General features: G+C 43.3%; 1 protein-coding gene across 13 annotated transcripts in view; it reads left to right on the top strand.

Annotated features, from left to right (window-relative positions):
- Positions 1–24,495, top strand: part of GAN (gigaxonin) — a 90,548-nt gene that overhangs the window by 17,122 nt on the left and 48,931 nt on the right. For all 13 annotated transcript variants that reach the window (XR_012328151.1, XR_012328153.1, XR_004523268.2 and 10 more), the window contains exons 2-6: positions 14,784–14,898; positions 17,191–17,541; positions 19,701–19,918; positions 20,138–20,259; positions 23,864–23,976. Coding sequence is in view for 8 of the 13 variants with exons in the window: in XM_073796438.1 (XP_073652539.1) it covers positions 14,784–14,898; positions 17,191–17,541; positions 19,701–19,918; positions 20,138–20,259; positions 23,864–23,976 (919 nt within the window). In the remaining 5 variants the exon portion in view is untranslated. The remainder of the gene's footprint in view (positions 1–14,783; positions 14,899–17,190; positions 17,542–19,700; positions 19,919–20,137; positions 20,260–23,863; positions 23,977–24,495) is intronic.

Genomic DNA, 24,495 nt, shown 5'->3' with positions numbered 1-24,495 from the left:
GTACTAAGATTATATAGGTTACATACCAAGTGAAGTAACCAGAGAAAGACAAAGATCAAATGATGTTGCTTATATGTGGAATCTTAAAAAAAAAAAAAGATACAAATGAACTTATTTACAAAACAGAAATAGACCCACAGGCATAGAAAACAAACTTATGGTTACCAAAGGGGAAAGGAGGGGGGATATATTAGGAGTTTGGGATTAACATATCCACACTACTATATATAAAATAGATAACCAGCAAGGACCTAATGTAGTACACAGGGAACTCTACTCAATATTTTGCAATGACATGTAAGGGAAAAGAATCTGAAAAAAAATAGATGTATATATAACTGAAACACTTTGCTGTATACCTGAAGCTAACACAGCATTGTAAATCAACTATACTTTAATAAAAATTTTTTTATTTTAAAAATAAAAAAAATTTTTTAAGGACTATGTGATTTATTAACAGTAGATATGCTTCATGAAGGGTATACAGGAACCCTACAATTCTTAAAAACTTTTTTGTGAGTTTAAAATTATTTCAAAATGAAAAGACTTTTAAGAAACTCCTCCTGAGTGTCTCCATTTCCCTCAAGGTGAAGTCCACATTCTTTTGCATGGTCCCTCGACTTGGGTTTGTTTGATTTTTTACAATTCGATTGAGGTTACTCGTTTTTGGCAAGAACAGCACATGAGCGATGCTGCACCCTCCTTGGTGCATTGATCAGGGGTCCGTGTTGGCAGCTTGTCCCAACATCAGTAGTGTTGATTTGATCACATGGTTAGAGATGATGTCCGCCAGGTTAATCCACTCCTTTTCTCTTTGTACTTAACATGTAATTAATGGGGCGAGACTTTGAGATTATGTAAATATTGCATTCCCCATCAACCTTCTAGTTTTAGCATCCGCTTATGCTCTGTAACTATCATTCCTTCTGTATGTATTAGTCGGGCTCCTAAATTTTAGGCTTAAGCAGCTGGGTAGGAAATCGCACCGTTTACCACGATGGGGACAGTAGAGGGAGGAACAGGCTTTCAGCAGGTCGGGACAAAGACTTATTGTGGAACGTACAGGGTACTTTATCTAGAGGCTTCAGATGAGGGGGTTAAAACCCCAATTCCTAGAAATGACTGGTAACATTTCATTTTACTAACATTAAGACCATGGTTAGAAGTGACAGTTGGTCAGTTCCTCAAGGGTGGGGACCACCGGCTGGTTGAGATCCAGTTTCTAAATCCGTGCCCAGTGCCGGATGCTGTGCCCGGCAGTGAAGGGACTCGCTGTGCAAAACAGAGTCACCATTTTTATGGGTTTGGTCTCACTTTACAGCTTTCCCTCTGGCAATCGCTGCGTTTCTGCCAGGAGTAATTAAGGTCACCCGTGGTCGTGTACACCCACTGTCCCTGTGATATTTCGTGGATACCACCTCCCTCCCTCCCTCCCTGTCCGCTCCCCACCCCGCCCCAACACTGGCTCACAGTCTACACAGTTTCCTTGAGCTGTCCCTGTTTGAGGTGTAATTCACACTTTCCACGTTCTCTTTTCAGAAAACATCACCTTCCCTGAGGTAAATTTCTATTTTGTTCAAATCACATGACTGGAAGGCATATACTTTGTGTTTTCGTATCTCTTCCAGATAGTGATGTCATAGGATGTGGTTACTCAGAGCAGATCTAAATATGAAACGCTGTACTTCATCTTCAGAGTGGATGATGTGATAAGAGGAGGAAGATGGAAAACATTTTTGTGAATCCTCACGTGTTGTGTGATCAGGGAGCGGGGAGGTGGTCAGGGACAGATAGGACGGTGGCCTCTGCATCCTCTATGGTGAAGTGGCTCTGCTTCGGCTTCATTACCAGGGGCTGGTTTGGTGGGCTGACAGCTGGACAGCAAGCCTTTCCTTTTCTGGAAACCTTTCCTAACCTTCGCACTTCTCCATCACTCTGTAGCTCCTAGTTTCCCATGCAGTGCCCCAGTTATGGTGAGGGGAAGGCAGCTAAGCAGGGCAGGATGGAGCGCCAGGCAGTTAGGCACATTCACAGACGACAGGCCTCCCCTACAGCCAGTTTACATTCGGGCCTCAGCACAAAGGCAGATGATTGCGTCAGGGGCCTCTGGATAGTGGAACATTTGAACATTCAATTCTTGAATGCTGACTACAGCACACCCTGGCTCGGATGCTGGGGGAAAGCAGTGCAGACCAACCAGCGGATGCTGTACAGGGGAGCGTACAGATGCTTAGCTGGTGAACGATGCCCCTTCTGAACACTTGTGCTCATTTTGTTTCGGAGCCAAATGGAAACAGTAACTGATCATTGCAGCGTTAAAATCCATTGGTTCCCCCGCCTGGCTGTGTGCTGTTATCAAGTGCATGATATTTTTCAAGTGCCCATTCAGTATTGGACACTTTATGGGGTATGGAGGTAGAGCAGTGAACAAAACAAAGTCCCTGTTTTCATGGATGTAAACATTAAACAAATGCCTTCTATTAGATGGTGGTAAATTCTAGGAATAAAATAAAGCAGGGAGGGGAGTGGGGATGTTATTTTATTTAATTAATTAATTTATTTATTTTTAAAATTTGTTTTTGGCTGCTTTGGGTCTTAGTTGCTACGCACAGGCTTTAGTTGCGGCGAGCGGGGGCTACTCTTCGTTGTGGTGCAGGGGCTTCTCATTGCGGTGGCTTCTCTTGTTGCGGAGCACGGGCTCTAGGCGTGCGGACTTCAGTAGTTGTGGCATGTGGGCTCAGTAGTTGGGGCTCGTGGGCTCTAGAGCGCAGACTCAGTAGTTGTGGTGCACGGGCTTAGTTGTTCCACTGCATGTGGAATCTTCCCAGACCAGGACTCGAACCCGTGTCCCCTGTGTTGGCAGGCAGATTCTTAACCACTGCGCCACCAGGGAAGCCCAGGGGCTGTTATTTTAGATAACAAGGTACCGGGCCGCTCTTTGGAGGTGTTCCTGGAGTAGAGACCTGAAGTCAGTGAAGGATTAAGTCTTCCTTCCACTAATCAAGGAAGTGGGAGGTGGAGAGAATATTCCAGGCAGGAGAGAATATTCCAGACCTGAAGTCAGTGAAGGATTAAGTCTTCCTTCCACTAATCAAGGAAGTGGGAGGTGGAGAGAATATTCCAGGCAGGAGGGAATACATCAGAATAAGCTGGGAAACGTTTAAAATATACGTTGTCTTGGACCTGACATAATTGGTCTAGGACCTGCTTTTCTATAAAAGCTCTTCAGAAGCTTCTGGGAAGCAGAGCTACTCTTAAAATCCAGTAAAAGTATGAGTCATTCCAGGATCTATATGAGGAAAACAGTGTTGATGGTAAATAAGTAAAAACCATAATCCCTCTGGGTAAAAAGAATTGGAGGCAGGGCTTCCGTGGTGGCGCAGTGGTTGAGAGTCCGCCTGCCGATGCAGGGGGTGCGGGTTCGTGCCCCGGTCCGGGAAGATCCCACATGCCGCGGAGTGGCTGGGCCCGCGAGCCATGGCTGCTGAGCCTGCGCGTCCAGAACCTGTGCTCCGCAACGGGAGAGACCGCAACAGTGAGAGGCCTGCGTACCGCAAAAAAAAAAAAAGAATTGGAGGCAAAGAGAAATGAATAGAGGAAATTAAAGGAAATAATGAAGGGAAAGAAACAGTCTTGAACCTTAATGAGAATGCTATTCTTATACTAAAGTTTGACTCTTAGAATAATAGAGGACTGCGGCTCTGGTCCGCATTTCTACTTTTTCTTTGGCACCTCCTGCTCTGAGTGAACCAATGTCCTGCTGGTGGCAGTTTCCAGACGGGCCACACAGCACCATGCCTGTGTTTTCTCGTGGTTTCCTCTGCTCACTGCTTCCTGACTTTGCTCGGTCTTGTGGGAGGAGCATTGCAAGGATTAGTTAGCCTATGTAGGCTGAGGTGCTGTGCAAGGGGAGCTTACCTAGAGGTTGGCCGGTGGCACCTAGCTCATATCCCGCCGTGTGCCTCGGGATCTCCTTGGACCTCCCTCTGGGACACCTGGTCACGTGTCAGACATCTGTGTAAATGCTTTTCTCCTGTGTAGGTGGAATTCTTAGGTGGCAGGAACTGGGAGATAGATGGGTTCCTGCATTCCCATCCACCAAAAAGCAGGCCTTGTCGTGAGAGGATCCATCTGTTGATGGAAATATTACCTGCACATTTATATTTATATTTGACTGGGACTAAAAAATTACATTTTAAAAAGAGACTGTCTTTTTTAGAGCAGTTTAAGGTTCACAGCAAAATTGAGAGGAAGATAGAGGTTCCCCATATACCTCCTGCCTACTTCCGCTTCTCTTTGATTTCTGGAGTGTCCACAGTCCTGCAGGCATGGCCCTTTCGGTGTTGGTCGTCTTGCTCCTGGCTGTGTTGTATGAAGGCATCAAGGTTGGCAAAGCCAGGCTGCTCCACCAGGCCCTGATGAGCCTGTCCATCTCCACCAGCCAGCAGCTCATCGAAGAGACAGACCAGAGTTCTTCAAGCTCAGAGTCCCCTGCAGTCAGCAGAACCCACCTCAGGTGGTTCTTGTGTCCCTTCGGCCAGTCTCTACTTCATGTTGCTCAGGTGGTCATCGGCTACTTCATGATGCTGGCTATTATGTCCTACAACACCTGGATTTTCTTTGGCGTGGTCCTGGGCTCAGGTGCGGGCTACTACCTAGCCTATCCACATCTCAGCATGACTTAGCTGGTGACAGCTGTGCAGGCTCTGGGAGCTGGAGAGAGCTGGGGCCCCTCTTTCCAGACATTGAACTTCCAGCTTTTTCTTCTGTTGGCTGTTCTCATGGCATTCCCAGCTCCTGGAAACTTTGAGCTGAAGCCAGCATTTGCTCCCTGGAGTTCAGAGGCCACTGCAGCTCCTCAGCCAGGCTGCAGAGGGCCCAGGCATAGTCTTTCTGTGCCTTAAGAAGGCTGCTGTGACCAGAGGGTGGATGGAGAGACCAGAACCCGGGGGGCAGGTTTCATGATGATGGCAGCATATGCTGGGACCTGTTTCCCTTTCTTGGGGGAAGAGTGATAGCGACTAAAGGCAGAGAAGCAGGACTGTTAGCAAGGCTTTGACCTATCCTCCAAATAGAGTGAGCTTCTCCCATCAGACAGCGCTGCCTGCAGGAAGATGATACTTTAATGGCTTTAGGTGTCAGGGAGCTCTTCATGGCCTTAATGCCCCCCTCTTATTCTGATCCTCCTTCTGTGCAAAACCAAGAACTGCATTGAGTACTATTCAATACAGATGTTCTTTATTTATTACTTACTGCTCACCCATAATGATCTGGTAGGGAAACACGACTCATCCATTTAAAATACTGAGTAAGCCACAGGGGGTAATGACTGAAGATGCAATAAGCAGCCAAACCAACGCATTACACGAGTAGAGTTAGGCGGGGCTCTTCAGATATGTGAACCTTTTCACTTTCAAGAAAAGGGAAGAATAGACCCGCAGAGAGAAAAGTCACTGCTGTACACTGTAATGTCTACACTCAAGTACCTCGTGGGCTAGATGAAAGATGGTCTGAAGCTTTGAGAACTTAAAAAGAAATATATTTAATAAATATATATTTTTAAATAGTCAACAAAACGCCAAACAGAACACGTGTAGCCTCCTCCATGCTCAGCATCGCCCACCAGAGGGGAGCCTTTGTTACAGCTGATGATGCTCCATTGATAACACCATCCCCCAGGGTCCATAGTTTACGTTGGGGTTCACTCTTGGTGTATATTTTGTGGGTTTGGACAGATGCATAATGACATGTATCCACCGTCGTAGTAACATACTGACTAGTGTCACTGCCCTGAAATTCCTGTGCCCTAAAGATCCTTTTTTGGTGTGGTTTTTAGGAGCTCACGAAGACAAAAAACGGAGGAGGGGGCATTTGTAAAACAGGCTCCCCACAGGAGCAGACATCATTAGTTGGGCCTCAGTGGGCAAATGCAGTGCTGAGCCCACGCCCCTCTGCTCTTGAGAGCTACCCAGGTTGAGGTGACATGAATCATTTGAAACCATGTGAGTAATGCCCCTGAATTTCCCTGGAGCTTCTGTAAAGCTTGACTCCTTGAGCATTACATTCTCTTGCATCCTATTTGAGGAGGTTTCCTTGCTTTTATTGGAGACAAGCTTTTGCGTCCCGGGGGAGGAAAAGTCACTTAGATGTCTTCTGTGTCACTGTTATATCAGATCCCGTTCAGTAACGTCTCCCGTGAGGAGGAGGACCAGGACTGATTACCTGGGGTGTTTGTTATGACGTTTAGACACACCGGACTTTTCCAGCAATGGGAAGCCAGTTAGAAGAGGATAGTATACAACCAGCAGAGGACTTTGCTCTGTTACACTTTTTTAAAAGTCGTAGACCTCTTTCATGGATGTAAAACTTTGAATCATGCCAGCTTCTTTATTAGCCAACAGCTTTTTTCTTATAAAACGTCTTTCCAGTGTTGTCAAGAGAAAGAAAAAGTGATTTTGTTTCACTTGTGTTTAAGTTTAATAGAACAGAAAATAAATGCTTGCCCAGAGGGTAGGTGATAGGAGGGAAAATGAACTTGCACTGCATCACCCACAGAAGGCATATTGTAAATCCTATGAAACTGATTGAGTTGGCTGGACTTTATCCTCTAGGACTCAACAGAATGTGTGTCTCCAGAGCTGAGTCTCTGCCTAACTTTTTGGTGTGTTTCAGCAGTTTAGCCCAGAAGTGCTCAGGGGTAGGGAAGCCCTCAGATCACCTTATTTAACCTCTTCTTTTTACAAATGAGAGAACAGGGGCAGAGGCGGGGGGAATGTTTTGCCCTAGAAACAGAAAACTGGGGAAGAATGTGATAGGCATGGATATTTATATCTGAACGCTGGAGGCCCAATCTTACAATGTTCCCCATTATTTCTAGTTTTTTCAAAGAGCGTTATGAAATTCTCAAAGTGATGTTTTAAGTCTACGGCAGTTTCTAGGAGAGAGTTTGTAAATTGACATCACATAATAATAATAAAAACAAGGATTTTGTGACTTCCAATAAATTTATATATGACTCTATATCTTCCTGGGGTGGAGATACAAAACAGAAAAGAAGAGGGAGAGGGGCAATATTAGGGTAGGAGATTAAGAGGTACAAACTGTTATGCATAAAATAAGCTGCAAGGATATATTGTACAACACGGGGAATATAGCCAGTATTCTATAGTAATTATAAATGGAGTATAACCTTTAAAAATTGTGAGTCACTATATCGTATACCTGGAACTTATATAGCATTGTACATCAACTATACTTTAATTAAAATAAGAAAGGAAACAGAAGAGTTGATTTACTTCCTGATATATATGGACTAACTTTAGAAACAAAACTATTGGTTATTAACCCTTTGGCTTAGTTTTTTTTTTTAATTCATTAACTCATTCAGTCCAGTTCATTGAATTCTCAGTTATATGTGGCAGAGAAGATAGAAATGATGTTCAAGGTGAGAAAATTCTAGATTAAAAAAGGGAAAATACAGAGAAAATGTGTTGGTAGATATTGGGAAAATCAGGGTATTTACTGGAGGAAAGAAATGTGAAACAGAATGCAACAAAAAGTGAAGGGATATAGAGATTTAATTGGGGAATGGGGGAGGGGGAAGTGAAGACAAGAAGAGGGAAAACAAGTCCAGGTTTGTAAATGAGAAAGGGATGGCAAGTATCCAGGCAGTGAAAGCAAGAGGAACTTCCCTGGTGGTCCAGTGGTTACGACTCCGTGCTTCCAATGCAGGGAGTGGGGGTAAGATCCCTGGTCAGGGAACTAAGATCCTGCATGCCCCACGGCAAGGCCAAAAAAAAAAAAAAAGTCTTATAAAAATATTGGATCACTATAAATCGACTATACTTCGAATAAAAAATTTTAAAAAATAGAAAGAAGTGAAAGAAGGAAGTAACTGCAAATGACAGCAGGCTGTGAAGGAAGACAGTTTCACAGCAGGTCTGAGTGACTCTTCCTGTCTAAGACAGATAAGGGCTAACGGCCAACTTTCACTATGTTCCTGACAGACGGATGGATATCAGCCTCCTGAGACGTCACCTGCAGGCTGGTGATGGTCTGTGAATTGTCACCTGGCCATGATAATATAAGTACACACGGAGAGTAAAAGTTAGAAACTCTTGTAGCAGTTTGACAGAATAATTTTATGTCCGTTGAATCTAATAATAAAAGAGTTGGGGCCACAGGAATTCCCTGGTGGTCCAGTGGTTGGGACTCTGCGCTTTCATTGCCGTGGCCCAGGTTCAATCCCTGGTCAGCGCAACCAAAAAAAAAAAAAAAAATTTAAAAAAGAATTGGGGGGCTTCCCTGGTGGCGCAGTGATTGGGAGTCCGCCTGCCGATGCAGGGGGATGTGGGTTCGTGCCCCGGTCTGGGAAGATCCAACATGCCGCGGAGCGGCTGGGCCCGTGAGCCATGGCCGCTGAGCCTGCGCATCCAGAGCCTGTGCTCCGCAACGGGAGAGGCCACAACAGTGAGGGGCCCGCGTACCGCAAAAAAAAAAAAGAATTGGGGCCTGTATTTTATGTCTTTTAAATTTTGTTTTTTAATAACTCATTCCTTTTTTATTAAGGTATAATTGACATAGAACATTATATTAGTTTCAGGGTGTACAACATAATGATTTAATATTTGTGTATATTACAGAAGAGTCACCACAGTAAGTCTAGTTAACATCTGTCACCACACGTAGTTACAAAATTTTTTTTCTTATGGTGAGAACTTTGAAGATCTGCTCTCTTAGCAACTTTCAGGTATTCAGTACAGTATTATTAACTAGGCACCGTGCTGTACACTTCATCCCCATTACATTTTTATCGTATTTTACAAAAGATTCATCTGAGATGGGTTAGAAATACAAAAACACACATGGATACTTTGAGAAGCATCACTTAACCCCTTGCTACTCAGAGAGGTCTGGAGGGGTCTGCGTCACTGAGAGTGTTACCAATGCAGAAACTCAGCTCCCACCACGGACCTTCTGAAAGCTTGAGAAGCTCTGTGCTTCAGACCTTTCAACATTGAATGCATGAAACTATTAGGAAGTTCTTCCTTGTATTGATTCTAGCTCTGCTTCACTGTACCTGAGATCCTGCAGGAAAAACATCTCCTGTGACAGCTCTTCAGATATTTAAAGACTGCTGTTAATTCAAAAACTTATTTTACAAATCATTATTGAACATCTATTCTTCGTAAACTGACAGGCTACATTGTAGGGTTATAGTGATAAAGAGGACTCTGACCCCAAGGAACTTGAGGTTAATAAAGGAGAGAGGAAAGGGGCTTTGTACATAAATACCATCATACAAGACAGGACCTGATGATCCCACAATATCAAGTGCTGGGGAAATTGATAACATGAGGAATTCTTTTCACCCGCAGGGCAGTGAGGGCGGAGATGGAGCCTGGGGTAGGGCAGGTGAAGGGGAGCCACTGCCAGGCCGGCATTCGAACAGCTCCTAAGAAGATGGCAGGAATTGGACATGCGCAGACGGCATGAGGGCGAGATCAGAAGTGGGACCGAAAGATGGGAAGCTTGGGATCTGAATTTAAACCGTAATGAAAATAAGGTTTTATAATTTAACCCTCAAGACATTTAGAGACTTCAAGAGTACAGTGATTCATTTTTCATGGGCTTTAAAAAGGGTCAGACTTTATGGATCTGAAATGGTGAATGCTCATATTTAAAGGAGTCTTTTTTTCTGTCCTCTTAGCCATTGTCTGTACCCTGCCATCTGCTGAAAGAAAACCATACTCTTTAAAAGGAAGCATTTTTCATTGTGAAAACATGAGATAGTACAGTTGATCCATGAACAGCATGGGTTTGAACTGCACAGATCCACATATGCACAGGTGTTTTTCAATATTGCACGGGTTTACTTATACACAGATTAATTGGGGAAAAAATCCACGTATAAGTGGACCCATACAGTTCAAATCCATGTTTTTCAAGGGTCAGCTGTACACGATCTATGGTTGGTTGAGTCTGTGGGTGAGGATACGGGGGGTGGACTACTGGACTTGCGCATCTGCAGACTTTGGTATCCGTGTGGGTCCTGGAATCAGTCCCTCGAGGATACCAAGAGATGACTGTATAGTCATCTTTTAAAAAAAAATCCAGTCGCATGGTTGAAAAATAAAAAGGGGACACACTGCACGGTCTCTTTGTAACCCCTTTCCCCGTCAGCCTGGTCCCCCTCCTCCTGCACTGTCCACAGCCCATGGGCAGGCACAGCCAGCTCTTGTTTGAACAACTTGAATTCTAGGTGGTGCCCCTCTCTCTGAACACGTTTTAGAGCTACTGCCTTTAAATAGGTGCAAGACTCGTCTGTATCTAGTCAGGAGAAAGAAACCACATAGTAATTTGAACAAGGAGAGTTTAATATAAAGAATTTTTAACTGCAGCAAGAGATTAGAGTAATAAGGGATTGGCTAATAAGAAGTAAACTCTAAAAATTAAAGGAATAGCTGGTGTACCCAGGGCTGAGATCCAGACTTTATTGGACAGCACACAGCCACAGCTCACCTCATGGCAGAGAAGCCACACTGGTAGAATTTGCTTGAAATCAGCCCTCTGGAACTTGCCAGAAATCTGTCCTTTAAGGTGTCTGGGAAAGCTGTTCACAGGGAGGTGTCTCCCCAGAAACAGTCGACTGCAAAACTGCCTCTGGGAGTTCCAGGGAAAGCTGCAGGGTGCTGCTGGCAGCTGTGCACTGCGGGAGCCTATCCAGCTGCAGAACCAGAGCCTGGCAGCAAAACTCTCTCCTCCTTCAGTGCCTTTCCAGCACCCTCCACTGAGAAGCTTAACATCATACCAGTTAACGCAGAAAAACTGTTGGAAAGGCTCAGAGCCATTTTCACAGAGCATGCAAAAAGGGTGGACTTGGAGCTCAGAGGCAATATGTTGATAACCAGCGCGGTGACTAAGAAATACAAATAGTCATGACATCCTGAGTGAAACATTCCTGGAGGATGTGTCTGCATACGATAGATTTCAGAGCCAAATATTAATGATTTAGGTGTTATTCTTACTACTTACGTTATTTTTCTCTCTTGACTGAGAACTGACTGAAGTTTTTTTCTTCACTTTTAGTCAAAGTGTCAGTCATATAGGTACACCTAGGGTGCAGCAAGCAGAAAAGAAATGCCTTTTGAGTAAAATTATTAGTTCTATAGAAACTGTAGAGGTAGGAATAGCAGATACAGAATATAGGGGGGAAACAAAGTTGTCTGAAACATATGTTATATATTCCATCAGTTTTGCTCTCCTAAGGCCTGCTGAGGCATCCTGCTGTACCAGAATGAACCAGCTTTCCTTCTGCTGGTGCAGAGCTGTGACCTTAGGGTCATTCTTCACCATTCCTTTCCCTGCTTTTCTGTGTTGGATCATGTCTTTTTTTAGTCCAGAATCTTCCTCTTTGTTGGGTCAGTTTTTTCCAACAGCATTCTGAGAAGGGCTGCATGGAAGATCAATTATTTTGAGAGTTTGTATAGCTGAAAATGTCTATTCTGTCCTGATATTTGATGAGTAGTTTGGCTGGCTATAAAAATCTAGGTTGAAAATAATTTTCCTTCAGAATTTTGAAGTCATTTCCACACTGCTATTAAAGTTCCATTTGGAAGTATGAAGCCGTTCTGATACCCATTCCTTTCTGTGTAACCTGTTTTTCTTTCTGGAAGCTTTTACAAATTTTTCTGTTTCCAGTATTCTGAAGTATTATGATGACATGCCTTGGAAAGGCATATTTTTATCCCTTGTTATGAGCATTTACTTGATAATATTCTCTTTTTGTTTTTTTTTTTTTTTTGGGCACGGGCATTCCTGTTTTTCAGATGTTCAACCTTCCGGACTGATCTTCCAGTCTTCTTACCTTGTGTCTCCTATTTTCTACCTTTGTCTTTTTTGCTTTCTTGGCAGACTTGAGGTCTACAAGTTCTACGACTTGAAGCCTACAAGTCTATGACTTCTACAAATTTTAATTTTGACATTACATTAAAAAATTTTTTTTTTTTGTTGTCTTTAAAATGTTGTTGTTGTTCTCTGAATGTTCCCTTTTAGAGCATCCTATTCTTGTTTCACAAGCACAACATCCTCTTTTTTCTCTCTGGGAATGTTAATGAGAGGTTTTCTTTTTTCCTTGACTTTTCATCTTGCGTGAGATCTGTACTTCCTACAAGTTGACTTTTTTTCTGCTGGTTTTGGTTTCTGTCTTTCTTCTTTGTTAGGCATCTGTTGAGTTGCTCAGTTTTAAGAGTGGGGCTCTAAAGCAGAGTTTCTTAACCCATGTGCCCCCCCCAAAAAAGATGTTATAATGTGTGAAGATAATGATGGTGTCAGCCCTCCAAGTGGCAGGGCAGCATCTGGGGAGGCTGAATCCCCCTGGCCCTGCACACAGCCTCATCTGTTTACCCCAGGGTCATATTACATTTTCTGCGTGTGGTGCGAAGTGAAGAAGTTTCAGAAGTGCTCCCCACAGTGCGTGGGAAGCTCAGAGCCCATAGGTTGGCTTAGTGACAGTGGATTTCATTGTTGCATGGTCCACCTGGGTCATTTTCTTGAGGCAGATCTGTGCCCATGTCTTTAGACCTTTCCTTTGGGGCTGATCAAATCCTCCAGAAGAGTCATCAGGTTCTCACCTGGAGGATGTAGGCCTGGCTTTCAGTAATTTTAGGAGCAAAATTGAGAAAAAAGACTGCTGATCTCAGCATTCAATATGTAGACACTCTCTTGACTCTCTCAGTTTTTGGTGCAGTGCACCTACCCTCAGATGTGCCTGCTACCCGCCTGTCCAGAGACGCCCGCTCCATCTCACACTCTCCAGAGCACGTTACTTATCTTCCACTGGAGCTGGGGAGCCTTACTAAACAGGGCAGAGGAGTCGTGTATCTATGTGGAGCAAGGATCTGGGAACTCACCTATTTCCTAAGACTTTGTCAGTCTCTTCTTCTGTAACTAGCTCATCCTTCACCCCTCCTTCCACAGCTTCCTCATCCTACCAATTCCGAGCCTTGGGGTAATTAAATGCAACTTAGGTTGTGTCTGAGCTTCCCTCGCTGCTAAATTAGGAATATCTTTTAGAACTTGGGTAAAGTACCTGTTCTTAAACAAGGCACAAAAAGTGTTGACTGTGAAAAATTATTCTTCACATTGTTCATCACCTTAAAAAAAAAGTGTCAAGTCTGCCAAAGGTTTGATATCAAGAAGATAACAAAAAACGCCTACACCTCAATATGAGGAGAGTGATTAGCTCAATTAAAAATGAGACTTGAGGGACTTCCCTGGTGGCACAGTGGTTAAGAATCTGCCTGCCAATGCAGAGGACACGGGTTCGAGCTCTGGTCCGGGAAGATCCCACATGCGGCGGAGCTACTAAGCCTGTGCACCACAACTACTGAGCCTGCACCCTAGAGTCCGCGAGCCACAACTGCTGAGCCCTTGTGCCACAACTACTGAAGCCCGCGCACCTAGAGCCCCTGCTCTGCAACAAGAGAAGCCACCACGATGAGAAGCCTGCACACTGCAACAAAGAATAGCCCCTGCTCGCTGCAACTAGAGAAATCCCGCGTGCAGCAAGACCCAACGCAGCCATAAATAAATGAATGAATGAATGAATAAAAAAGAGAGAGACTTGAACTGGACATGTGTTTCACAGAAGAGGAAACACAGGGGGCTACAGACCTTTGAAGAGCTGTTTAGCACCTGGGTAATGAGGGGAAGGCAGGTCACAACCACCACCGGAGACCATACTTCTCTCACTGGATCGTGCATTGGAGGATTAGGAAGTGGGACAGAGATAGATGTCATAGACTTTGTGGGTCCACACATCCCCTTACATATACCAGATGAGGCTAAAAACTGCTCCAGCTACTTTGGAGAATAATTGAGTATTAGCTCATACTTTGGAGAAGAAAGTAGCTTAATTCTACTCCCAGGGATACACCCAAGAGAAATTCTTTTGCGTATCACAAAAGGAGACATATACAAGGATAGTCATAGCAGTACTGTTCACAATACCAAAAACCTGGAGCCCCAGCCCAGGGGCTCATCAACAGGAACGTGGCATACTATACAGCAGAAAGAGCAAAAGAACGCGTGTGATATGCAGCAAGAGGAATAACTCAGCAATATAATATCAAATGAAAAAAGTTAGCCCCAGAAGATTACAGACAGCATGAAACACTTTTATAAAATTAAAAACTTAAAATTATATGTATACATTGATTATCAATAAATCTATATATGTTATAGGTTACATATATTTCATGGATACAAAAATAAAAAAGAAAGCAAGAGAAAATTGAATATAGGTGGGATTTAGGATAATAGTTACTTCAGATGGGGAAGCAGAGGAATGAATTGGTGGCGAGGACCATTTGGTTAGAAGCAGGTTATCGTCAGGGTCCTAGCTTTTGTTTTGGGTGGTAGGTTTGTGGGGTCCTTGTTACATTACTGAAAATAATTGGATAATTAAATACAGGGAAAAAAATAAGCCTAAAGGGCCTAGGGTTCCCAAGGTGAAGTAGAGATCCTTGCTCACATGGACCTTAGTGGTTTGGTTGTCTGTTTCGTTTGTTTTTTTTAAGAGGTAGCACTCTGAATCCTGGAACAAATGCTTTGTAGTTAAAAGTCATAAAAAATATGTTGCTCTAAAGTTAACAAACGAAATGTTTTAGGTGTGATTCATATATGGATACGTATCATATACTTTATAGAGTATTTAGTGCATAAATATTTCCAGCTATTTCTGTTCTTTCATAGAAATTTTACATGTTTTTTCCCTTTCTTAGGACAAAGTTAAACTATAATCCTCCAAAAGATGATGGATCAACCTATAAGATTGAACTTGAAGGGATATCGGTAATGGTTATGAGAGAGATCCTGGATTACATCTTCAGTGGGCAGGTATGATGAGACACAGAGGAAGGAGGACTGAGTAGAGGCTCCTCAAGCTCAGGGTGAGGGTCTCCTTCATCCACTCTGTGACTGAGCAACACCGCCATCTCCATCTTCTGTCACTGTGTGCTTGACTTGGGTCTCCTCCTGGACATGGCACCCAAGGGTGTTCTTCCGGGGTTCTGCCCTTGAAGGAAAAGCAGACTAAGTAAGATCTTACCCAAATCCCAAGTTTTGTTTCTACCGTCCTGAGCTCCACCTTCCAGTCTGAGACATGAGGAACATGGGATGCTCCCTTCACTGCTGTCTTTTTGTTTTTTAAATCTTCATTCCAGCCTTGCTTTGTACCCACACTATCGGGGAACTCGTTCTGTCTCCACAGCATGGACTTGGGAGCCTCCTTGGGCGGTGGGGATTATTTTGTAGAAATAAAGACTTCGAGATTCACACCAGGGACAGGCACGTGCATCATACTCATGACGCCTCCGTCCTGTTGCCTCAGGAGGACCAACATCCCTGTTCCCCCACATTCTTTCTTTCTGATTTCCCTTTAGTCTCTGTACCCATTTATATTTCTGGGGATTTCATGAAAGCCAAGGAAGAAAGTGATCAGTGGCTAGGGGTCCTTTCCCTTTCTTTGCCCTCTTCCACCCCACTACTCCCCTGTTGATGTGATTTAAAGTGTATAGCATGAGGACTCTTAAGGATAACCTTGGGTGTGAATTAGGAAGAAGTTCATGTGCGTCACATCTCATTACGCAAGAGTACGTTTTATCTTTACTCCTTTTGAGGGCTCACATCCTGCTCTCTCCTTTGTTCCTTCTTCCTCATTCTTCTTTTAATTTTCCTTTTGTAAAGGCTCTGTCTCCTACATAAGTATTCTGAGTGTACTGCTTACTTTCTCTAAATATGTTCATTCTGTCCAGAGTCAAACTCGGTGATCGTCATCCTCTTTGAAGTTTTTTTATTTCATTTCATGATGTTATCACTTTCTCTTTTCTCTGAACACTGGGTGGTGGGTGTGTGGAAATAAGGTTATGTGTATGATTATTAAAAATAAATGAATTTAAACCAATTTGGGGACAGCCCTTAAAATACTGGCAATGCTCAAAACCAGGCTTAGGTCCAAACTCTTATCTAACTTGTAAAATCAGTTCAGTGGCAGTTATAACAAGTTAGAGGAGTGTATTCATGTTCAGGCTTGCATTGGAAACTATGGTACAGAATGTGCAAATTGTGGTAAAATGTTTCTTGCTGCACTTCACTGTGAAATCTCTCCTTAACACTTCCTAATGGAGGATAAATACCCATTCTTTTGGAGAGTCTGGACCGTTCGTGATTGTGACAGTATTTTAGGGGCCTGTTTCTTGATGTTGCCTTACTGTTGCGTAGAAAAACTGTGAAGTGGTTGGAGGAAGAAGCATCAGTCAAGAAATTGAAGAAAATTAAGGGGAAGTAAATGTTCACAATGATTAAAAAAAAAAAAAAAAATCGGGCTTCCCTGGTGGTGCAGTGGTTGAGAGTCCACCTGCCGATGCAGGGGACACGGGTTCATGCCCCGGTCCGGGAAGATCCCACATGCCGCGGAGCGGCTGGGCCCGTGAGCCATGGCCGCTGAGCCTGCGCGTCCGAAGCCTGTGCTCCGCAACGGGAGAGGCCACAACAGTGAGAGGCCCGCGTACCACAAAAAAAAAAAAAAAAAAAAAAAATCTTCTTAGGGATTTATTCCAGAAAGTAGCTTTGAGACCAAATTGTGTCTTTTGCACCAAGTGCCATGTTTGGTGTTCAGAATGAGGCCCCTTGGGCAGTGTGGCTCTCCCTCTCTTCAAGGGTCCGTGTGGTATCTCCCACGTACCATTTGGCAAAGAAGTGAACTTAATGTATTTGGAGGCAGGATTTTCATTAGTTCAGGTGCTAGCATTTAAAGAAATCGCCTTCAGTTTGCCATAGCATGCGGAACTTGCCATTTCCTAAGCATTTCAGTCATTTGAGGTTTTTCTCTAAGTATAGAAGCGAGCCCCATGGACAGTTCACCTTGGCAGGGATATTGGTGGTTCATCTCGGTAAAGGAAGGGAAGAGCTGGGAAAAGTTAATCAGCCACGCGCTGCCTATGTTGTCCGCAGGTGCCTTGGTGCCCTCGGACTATTCTTGAAAACAAAGCTGAACCGTATGAAATTGCTAGTTTTCAATCATCTTTGACCCCTACAAATGGAGCTTTCATATGGTCCAGCCTGATAGATTAGTGGTTGCGTTCTAAATATATACATTCAAACATAGACTATCTATGATCATTCTTACAGATCCGGCTGAGCGAAGAGACCATCCAAGATGTTGTGCAGGCAGCAGACCTGCTCCTGCTGACGGATCTTAAAACTCTCTGCTGTGAGTTCTTAGAAGGCTGCATTGCCGCCGAGAACTGCATCGGAATCCGAGACTTTGCACTCCACTACTGCCTGCACCACGTCCATTACCTGGCCACAGAATACCTGGAGACTCACTTCCGAGATGTCAGCAGCACAGAGGAATTCCTAGAACTGAGTCCTCAAAAGCTTAAAGAAGTGATTTCTCTTGAGAAGTTAAACGTTGGCAATGAACGATATGTATTTGAAGCAGTCATCCGATGGATAGCACATGATACAGAAATAAGAAAGGTACTCGTACTTTATAGCGTGCTCTGACTTTGCCTTTTCACTTATTTATTCATTTGTTTGTTTATTTTTAATCCAAATTCTAGATGTTTTATTTTTCTCCTCCAACTTGAAAAACTGACAAGATTGTGATCTAAACCATAACCTGGAAAACATCTTCCTATAGCCTCACTAAAGCAGTTTGTTGTTCAGACCAGTCTACCAAAGTCCATGTAACTCATCATATAGCAATGAAAATAGTAATACTTACAAGTCACATGATATCCTTTGAATGTTGTTATTCAGGGGAAAGGGATTTCAGGTTAAGCTGAAGAGTATAGAAATGCACCCTATACTCCTCATCCTAGCTTTCAGCATCCTTCCCTCTGCAATGGTGGGCTAACCCCTACAGGGACTCTGATGCAGGAAGTGGGGTGAGAAAAGAATGGAATTCTGGGAGAGGGCTGAATTCTGGCACTGAGCTTTCCCTGGAGTGACTGGCACCACTGGAGGAGAAAGTGGGAGAGCATTCCGGAGCTGTCATGGCAATGAGGTTCCAAATAGGAAGGTTCTAGGAGTGACAGCCTAGGAAGGAAGGGTCTTAGAGAATATCAGGCTTGAGATCCACATTGTTAATACATTGGGGGAGGGAGCTCTCACCTTTAAATCACAAGGCTTTAAGTCTAATGTTTATATACTAGAGTCTCCAGTTACTATATCAAAATAAAGAAATATATTAGGTTTCAGAGTGGCTTTCAGAATGCATAATTGCATTGTTAATTGTTCTTAGTAACTCTTGGCTTACATTTTAATGATTATCTTGTAATTTTTAAATTCTGCAGGCCCATGAGCATGTCCACTTAGAAACCACATTCGTAGCTTCAGCTCCTTAGTACAATTAGTGTTCTGTTTTCCCCATTGGTGGGGTAGATTGGGAAAGGGGATAGAAGAGTTTCCACCTTGCTGCCACCACTGAAGTATCTTCTCTCTGACCCTCTTCTTGCCTTAAAGTGATGAGGGCATATAAGATGGAACGGCTGCTGGGAAACAAGAGGCAGTTCCTCATCCTGTGGTTAACCTGAACTTGGTGCTGTAAGGACTGTTGGCTTTTATTACTCAGGGTATAAAAGAGTGTACCTTACAATGGCAATTTCAAAGCCCAGAAAAACTAGTCACCTTATGTACGTAGAGTGCTATAGTCAGTTGGTTCAAATCTGATGATTGAGTATGAAAAGTATATCATTCAGGGACTTCCCTGGTGGTCCAGTGGTAAAGAATCTGCCTTCCACTGCAGGGGACGTGGGTTCGATCCCTGGTCGGAGAACTACGATCCCACATGCCGCGGGGCAACTAAGTCCGCACACCACAAGTAGTGAGCTCGCGTGCCTCAATGAGAGAGCCCGCGTGCCACAAACTACAGAGAGAAAACCCTCACGCCACAACTGGGGAGAAGCCCACATGCCGCAACTAGAGAGAAACCCTAGCAGACTGTATACCATAATGAAAAGATCCCTCATGCCTCAACAAAGAGCCCACGTGCTGCAAATATGACCCGACGCAGCCAAAAAATAAATAAATAAATAAGGAAAATAAACAAGTAAAATGCATGAATATTTTTTTTAAAGTATATCATTCACATTATACATGTTAGATAATTTTTAACAGTAATTACTGAAGAAATGATTATATAGTACTCAGGATTTTTTTTTTGAAATTTGGCTTTTTCAGATTTTTCTTGTAATGTTAATGTTGATACATGTTCATTATCTAGCTGACCATATTGTATCAAGCTATTCCTGTACATGACGTTTCTATAAATGTGATGTAACTCACAGCACATCCAAGCATGTGAAATAAGGCAAATCATAGCAGGGTTCTTCTAAGTTTTCCTGTTGCTGTGGGAACCCTGTAGGGCATTAAAGAAAGTTGCTTAAAACTTCGCAGGGATACATCAAATACAAATCTGAAGTGATGGTTTTTTTTAAGTTAAACTTTTATTTATCAAGGCCAAGGGAAGTAGAAAGAAAAGGGGCCGTAAACACATTCAAGCAGTACTGACCCTTACCACTTGCCTGTTGATAATCTGACTGTCAACAATTTTAGTCTTCCAGGAGTGGGAAAACGTATATTCTAAATGTACAACGTATTCTCCATTTTTCCTCCCCGTGCTTTCCGCCCTCCAGGTCCACATGAAGGATGTCATGTCAGCGCTGTGGGTTTCAGGGTTGGACTCGAGCTATTTACGGGAGCAGATGCTGAATGAGCCGTTAGTCCGAGAGATTGTCAAAGAGTGCAGCAACATCCCTCTCAGCCAGCCGCAGCAGGGTGAGGCCATGCTCGCCAGCTTCAAGCCCCGGGGCTACTCGGAGTGCATCGTGACCGTCGGCGGAGAGGAAAGAGTGTAAGCATGGCTGTGAGCCGTTTGATGGGTGGTGGTGTAAGGGAAGAGAGATTTCCACGGAAACAGAAATGTATAACACTTTTCAGTATCTAAAGCCTAATAGCAATAGATTTTTTTAAATGTCTGGAACATTCTTTAGCGTAGTAAAACTAGTCCTAGTTATTATAAGCAGAAGTACATAAAACATACTAACTACTAATCAGTTATCTCTCTCCTTAGTTCGCGGAAGCCAACAGCAGCGATGCGATGTATGTGCCCCCTTTATGACCCTAATCGGCAGCTGTGGATTGAACTGGCCCCTTTAAGCATGCCGAGAATCAACCACGGAGTCCTCTCAGCAGGTACCGTGCTGTCACCAAGTTTACCTAAACACAGGATCAAGCAATGTCATTTCAGAGTTGTGCAGAATGACTCAAAACCTTTTAAAGAAATAATTTTATTATCCCTCTTAGGGTGGCTCTAGCTTCCAAGACTATGGTAAGAAGAGTGTCTTCCGTCAGTCCTTATCATTCCCAAATCTTAAATACGTAGCTGTTTTTAAGACGTCACTTGAGGAGCATTTTATTGGATGACTTAGCTGATAGAAGAGCAAAACTCAGTGACTCTTACCACCCGTTAGCTGGATGATCACACCTGAGGCGCGGGACTTCTTTGAGCCGTGATAGCCTCTCATCTTGGAAAGTTGTGCAGTGTAGAATCGCAACATGTAACTATATTCAAAATAAGAGCGTCACATAAAAGCAGGCATTTCAGATGCAACTCGAGAAAATACTGCTTAACTTAGCTCTGGCTTCAAGTTGTTTTATGACAGGAAGTATGTTTCGGTTGACGTTTACAAGTTTGGAACGTTATTCAAAGCTTTCTCTCCAGGAGGTGATGGGGAAGGCTGTCCTTGCTGCCTTTCTCTTCACCTTGGATTTGCCTTGCTGGCTTCATCCTGCAAGTGCCGTTTCACTTCATTCTAACTATTGTTAGCAGCTCTTCGTTTATAGTCTCTGCTTGCCCACAAACATTACCTTAAAAGTTTTAAGCTATGCCACACTGTACCATATTTTAGATATACCTAAAGCTATGGAATAGAAATGGAATCGTAGGTTGCACAATTATTGAAGTTTTTGTCAGTGATAATCAGCTGGATGGAGTGGTGTAGGTAACAGGATGTGGGTCTGATTTCTCTGTTCCTTCTTAAAATTAGCTTCCTTAAGTTGTCCTACCATAATGTGTATACATGTGCATAATTTTCACACATGCACACCTACCACAAAGGTTCCTATATCACTGATTTTCAGATTTCCTAGAGAGGTTGTTGTTTCAGAAACTTGAAACAATGAGGAGAGGAATTGTGCCCAGTTGTATTCATTGAAGTTGTGAAATGACTGAGTAGTTCCTATTTGTCCAGCTCATTCTGTGTTTCTTCTTTTCTTGCCTTTTTTCAAAAAATTGATTGACTTTTTTGTCATTCGGTTTTTTCCCTCTCTACCAGGTTAGAAGTTATATTCTATGTCTACATTCCTTTGAAGGTCACTTTATGTTTGTTTTGTTTTGTTTTTTTAATATTTACTTATTTATTTATTTGGTTGCGTTGGGTCTTAGTTGTGGCAGGTAGGTTTCTTGGTTGCTGCTCACAGGCTCCTTAGTTGCCGCTCGCCAGCTCCTTAGTCGTGGCACACATGTGAGATCTAGTTCCCTGACCAGGGATCGAACCCGGGCCCCCTGCATTGGGAGTGCGGAGTCTTAACCACTGCTCCACCAGGGAAGTCCCCTGAAGGTCACTTTTGAATCCACAGCCTGTACTGTTAACAAAGTCTAGTAGTATAAATAGTACATTTATACTCTTATTTTTCATATTCCATAGTCTTACAGTATTAAAACACATAGTTATTTATAAGTAACTATTTACATATATATGTTTATCTGTTTTATACACATATCTGTAGATAGTGTTCATTTAGATTTATCCACATATTTACCGCTTTCTTTGTTTTTCCCTCTTACTCCTCAAACTTTCCATCTAGGACCATTTTCCTTCTCTCTGAAGTTCATCCTTTTGAATTTCCTTTAATGTGGGTCTAGTGGTAGCAAACTCTTAGATTTGTTTGTCTAAAGATGTCATTATTTTGCCTTCATCCTTAAAGGATATTTTTGCTGGGTATAGAATTTTAGGTTGGCATCTATTATTGAAGATGTTTTTCCACTGACTTCTGTCATTCCTGTTGTTAAGTCAGTTGTCAGATCTAAAGTTCTGCCTTTTCTCTGGGCTGTATTTAAGATTTTCTTTTTGTCTTGATTTTTCTGCCATTTCACTGTAGTGTGCTTAGGCAACATTTTATTTGAAATTTTACCATATTTGGAGACTGTTGGGCATCTTGACTCTGTCGCTTGGCCTTTCATCAAATCTGGAAACTTCTTGTTTGTTATGTCTTCATATGTCATCCTTGCTCCTTCTCCTCTGTCTCTCTGCTTTTGGAAGTCAGATCAAACATGGCTAGACCTTTCTGCTCCAGCCCCTGCCTTCTACCTTCTTTTTGTTTTCTTTTTCATCTTTTTGCTTCTCCATGTTGCTCTGTGATTTCTTTTGATTTATCTTGCACTTAATGAATTCTCTCTTTAACTGTGATGGATCTGCCTTTAAATCCATCCATTGAATTTTTTATTTAATCTGTTTTTATCTTTTTTTCCCTAGAAATTCTCTGTAATTTTTTTTCAAATCTACTATGTCACTTCTCTTGTCCCTTCTTCTAGAGTTACCTTCACATTTGTCTTTTTTAAAACATAGTGAGCATTGTTGTTTTATTGTCTTTCTGATTACTCCAATATTTGGAATCTTTGCAAGACTACTCCCTATTGTCTGCTTCTGCTGTTTCTTCTTAATAGAGTCTGGTTTCTTTGTATACCTGAGTATCTTTGGCTGAGTGCCAAAGATTGTTTTATTAAAAATTATTTGTAGGGGGCTTCCCTGGTGGCGCAGTGGTTGAGAGTCCGCCTGCCAATGCAGGGGACATGGGTTTGTGCCCCGGTCCATGAGGAACCCATATGCCGTGGAGCGTGAGCCTGGGCCCGTGAGCCATGGCCGCTGAGCCTGCGCGTCTGGAGCCTGTGCTCCGCAACGGGAGAGGCCACAACAGTGAGAGGCCCACGTACCGCAAAAAAAAATAATAATAATAATTATTTGTAGGGATAATGTGATGTTTTAAAATCTTAGAACGTTAGAATCTAAAACTTAGATAAACATACTTTCTGCCATAGAACTTTTGTGTTTTTTTCTGCCAGTTGCCTGAAAACACTACTAATTTGTAATTACTGTAAATCGAATTCCAATTTTGAGATTTCCTAGATAAGCAAGGAGATTTAAATCTGGCTTCTAATTCTGGTTGGCCTTCATCCTGATGGTTAGAACTTCAGCGAGGCTTTCCTACCAGAAGCCACGCCGTCTGTGGGCCTGGGATTTAGATTTCTATCTTCTTCATCCCCTCAAAGCCATTAAGAGAAAGGTTGCATTTTTCCCAGATTGCTAAACGCCCTCAGAGCAAAATGGTTTCCATGCATGGTAACCTCTCTAGGGCCCACATTTCCCTTCAGTTTTACCATAGTGTCTTGTTGGCTTCTTCTCCTTTAAGAAGACTATTTTAAATAGAGTCTGGGGAACAGAACAGATGAACTGAGATAACTCGAAGTCACTTGCTGACCGGGTGGGTGGTGTCAGTTTTCCTCTTAAGGTGCAGGGTAGTGGGAATCCACTCAGAGATCCCGAGGCAAGCGAAATGGTCAGAGTGACTCACAGATTTGGCTCTGTCACCCAGGCTTGGTAAGATCTCGAACCCGTTGTTGTCAGAGAAGGTATCTCCACATCCTATCTCTGCCCTTACGGCATTTGTATTTGACTAGAGATAGGTGTTGAAAACTTACATTTCAACTTCCTTGCATGTCTTCTTCGATTTTTTGCAGAAGGATTTTTGTTTGTATTTGGGGGCCAAGACGAAAATAAGCAGACCCTGAGCTCAGGAGAAAAGTATGACCCAGATGCAAACACATGGACCGCACTGCCACCAATGAACGAGGTAAAATACTGCTTTTGTAATTTGTCTGATGTTTCTTTTTTCCCTTTAGCACTTCTGTTTGCTTTGCGTTTGAGTATAAGGAAAGAGGTAGCAGCCTCGCCAAGCCCCCCTGCCTGGTACGCTCGTGCCCCCCTCCCGGCTCTGCTCCCTGTGCCTTCCCTCGGTCCCCCTTCTGAAGCCTCCTAGGAGTGCACTTGCTTTGGGACCTTTGCCAGGTACCCACGTGGCTCGCCGCTCGCTTCCTTCAGTGTTTGTCCTTATGGCTCCTTCTCAGCGAGGCCTCCCCCGGCCTCTCAGCGCTCCTGCCCCCTCCCCTGCTTTCCTTCTCTCCATACCACGTAGAACCTCCTCACACACTAGATCTTTCTCAACGGTTCGCACAAGCTTTTTGATGATGGCAGCGCATTTCGTTTGTGTGGTCAGCGCTCTCCCTTCAGCGCTGGAGTGGGGCTGGGCGCCCAGGAAGTGCTGTGAGTGGATAAGTGTGAAACACATCAGGTTCTGTTGCTCCAGGCAGCC

This window comes from Tursiops truncatus, chromosome 19 (genome assembly GCF_011762595.2).
Source record: "Tursiops truncatus isolate mTurTru1 chromosome 19, mTurTru1.mat.Y, whole genome shotgun sequence".
Taxonomy (NCBI): domain Eukaryota; kingdom Metazoa; phylum Chordata; class Mammalia; order Artiodactyla; family Delphinidae; genus Tursiops; species Tursiops truncatus.
This window is presented reverse-complemented; position numbering and strand designations above follow the sequence as displayed.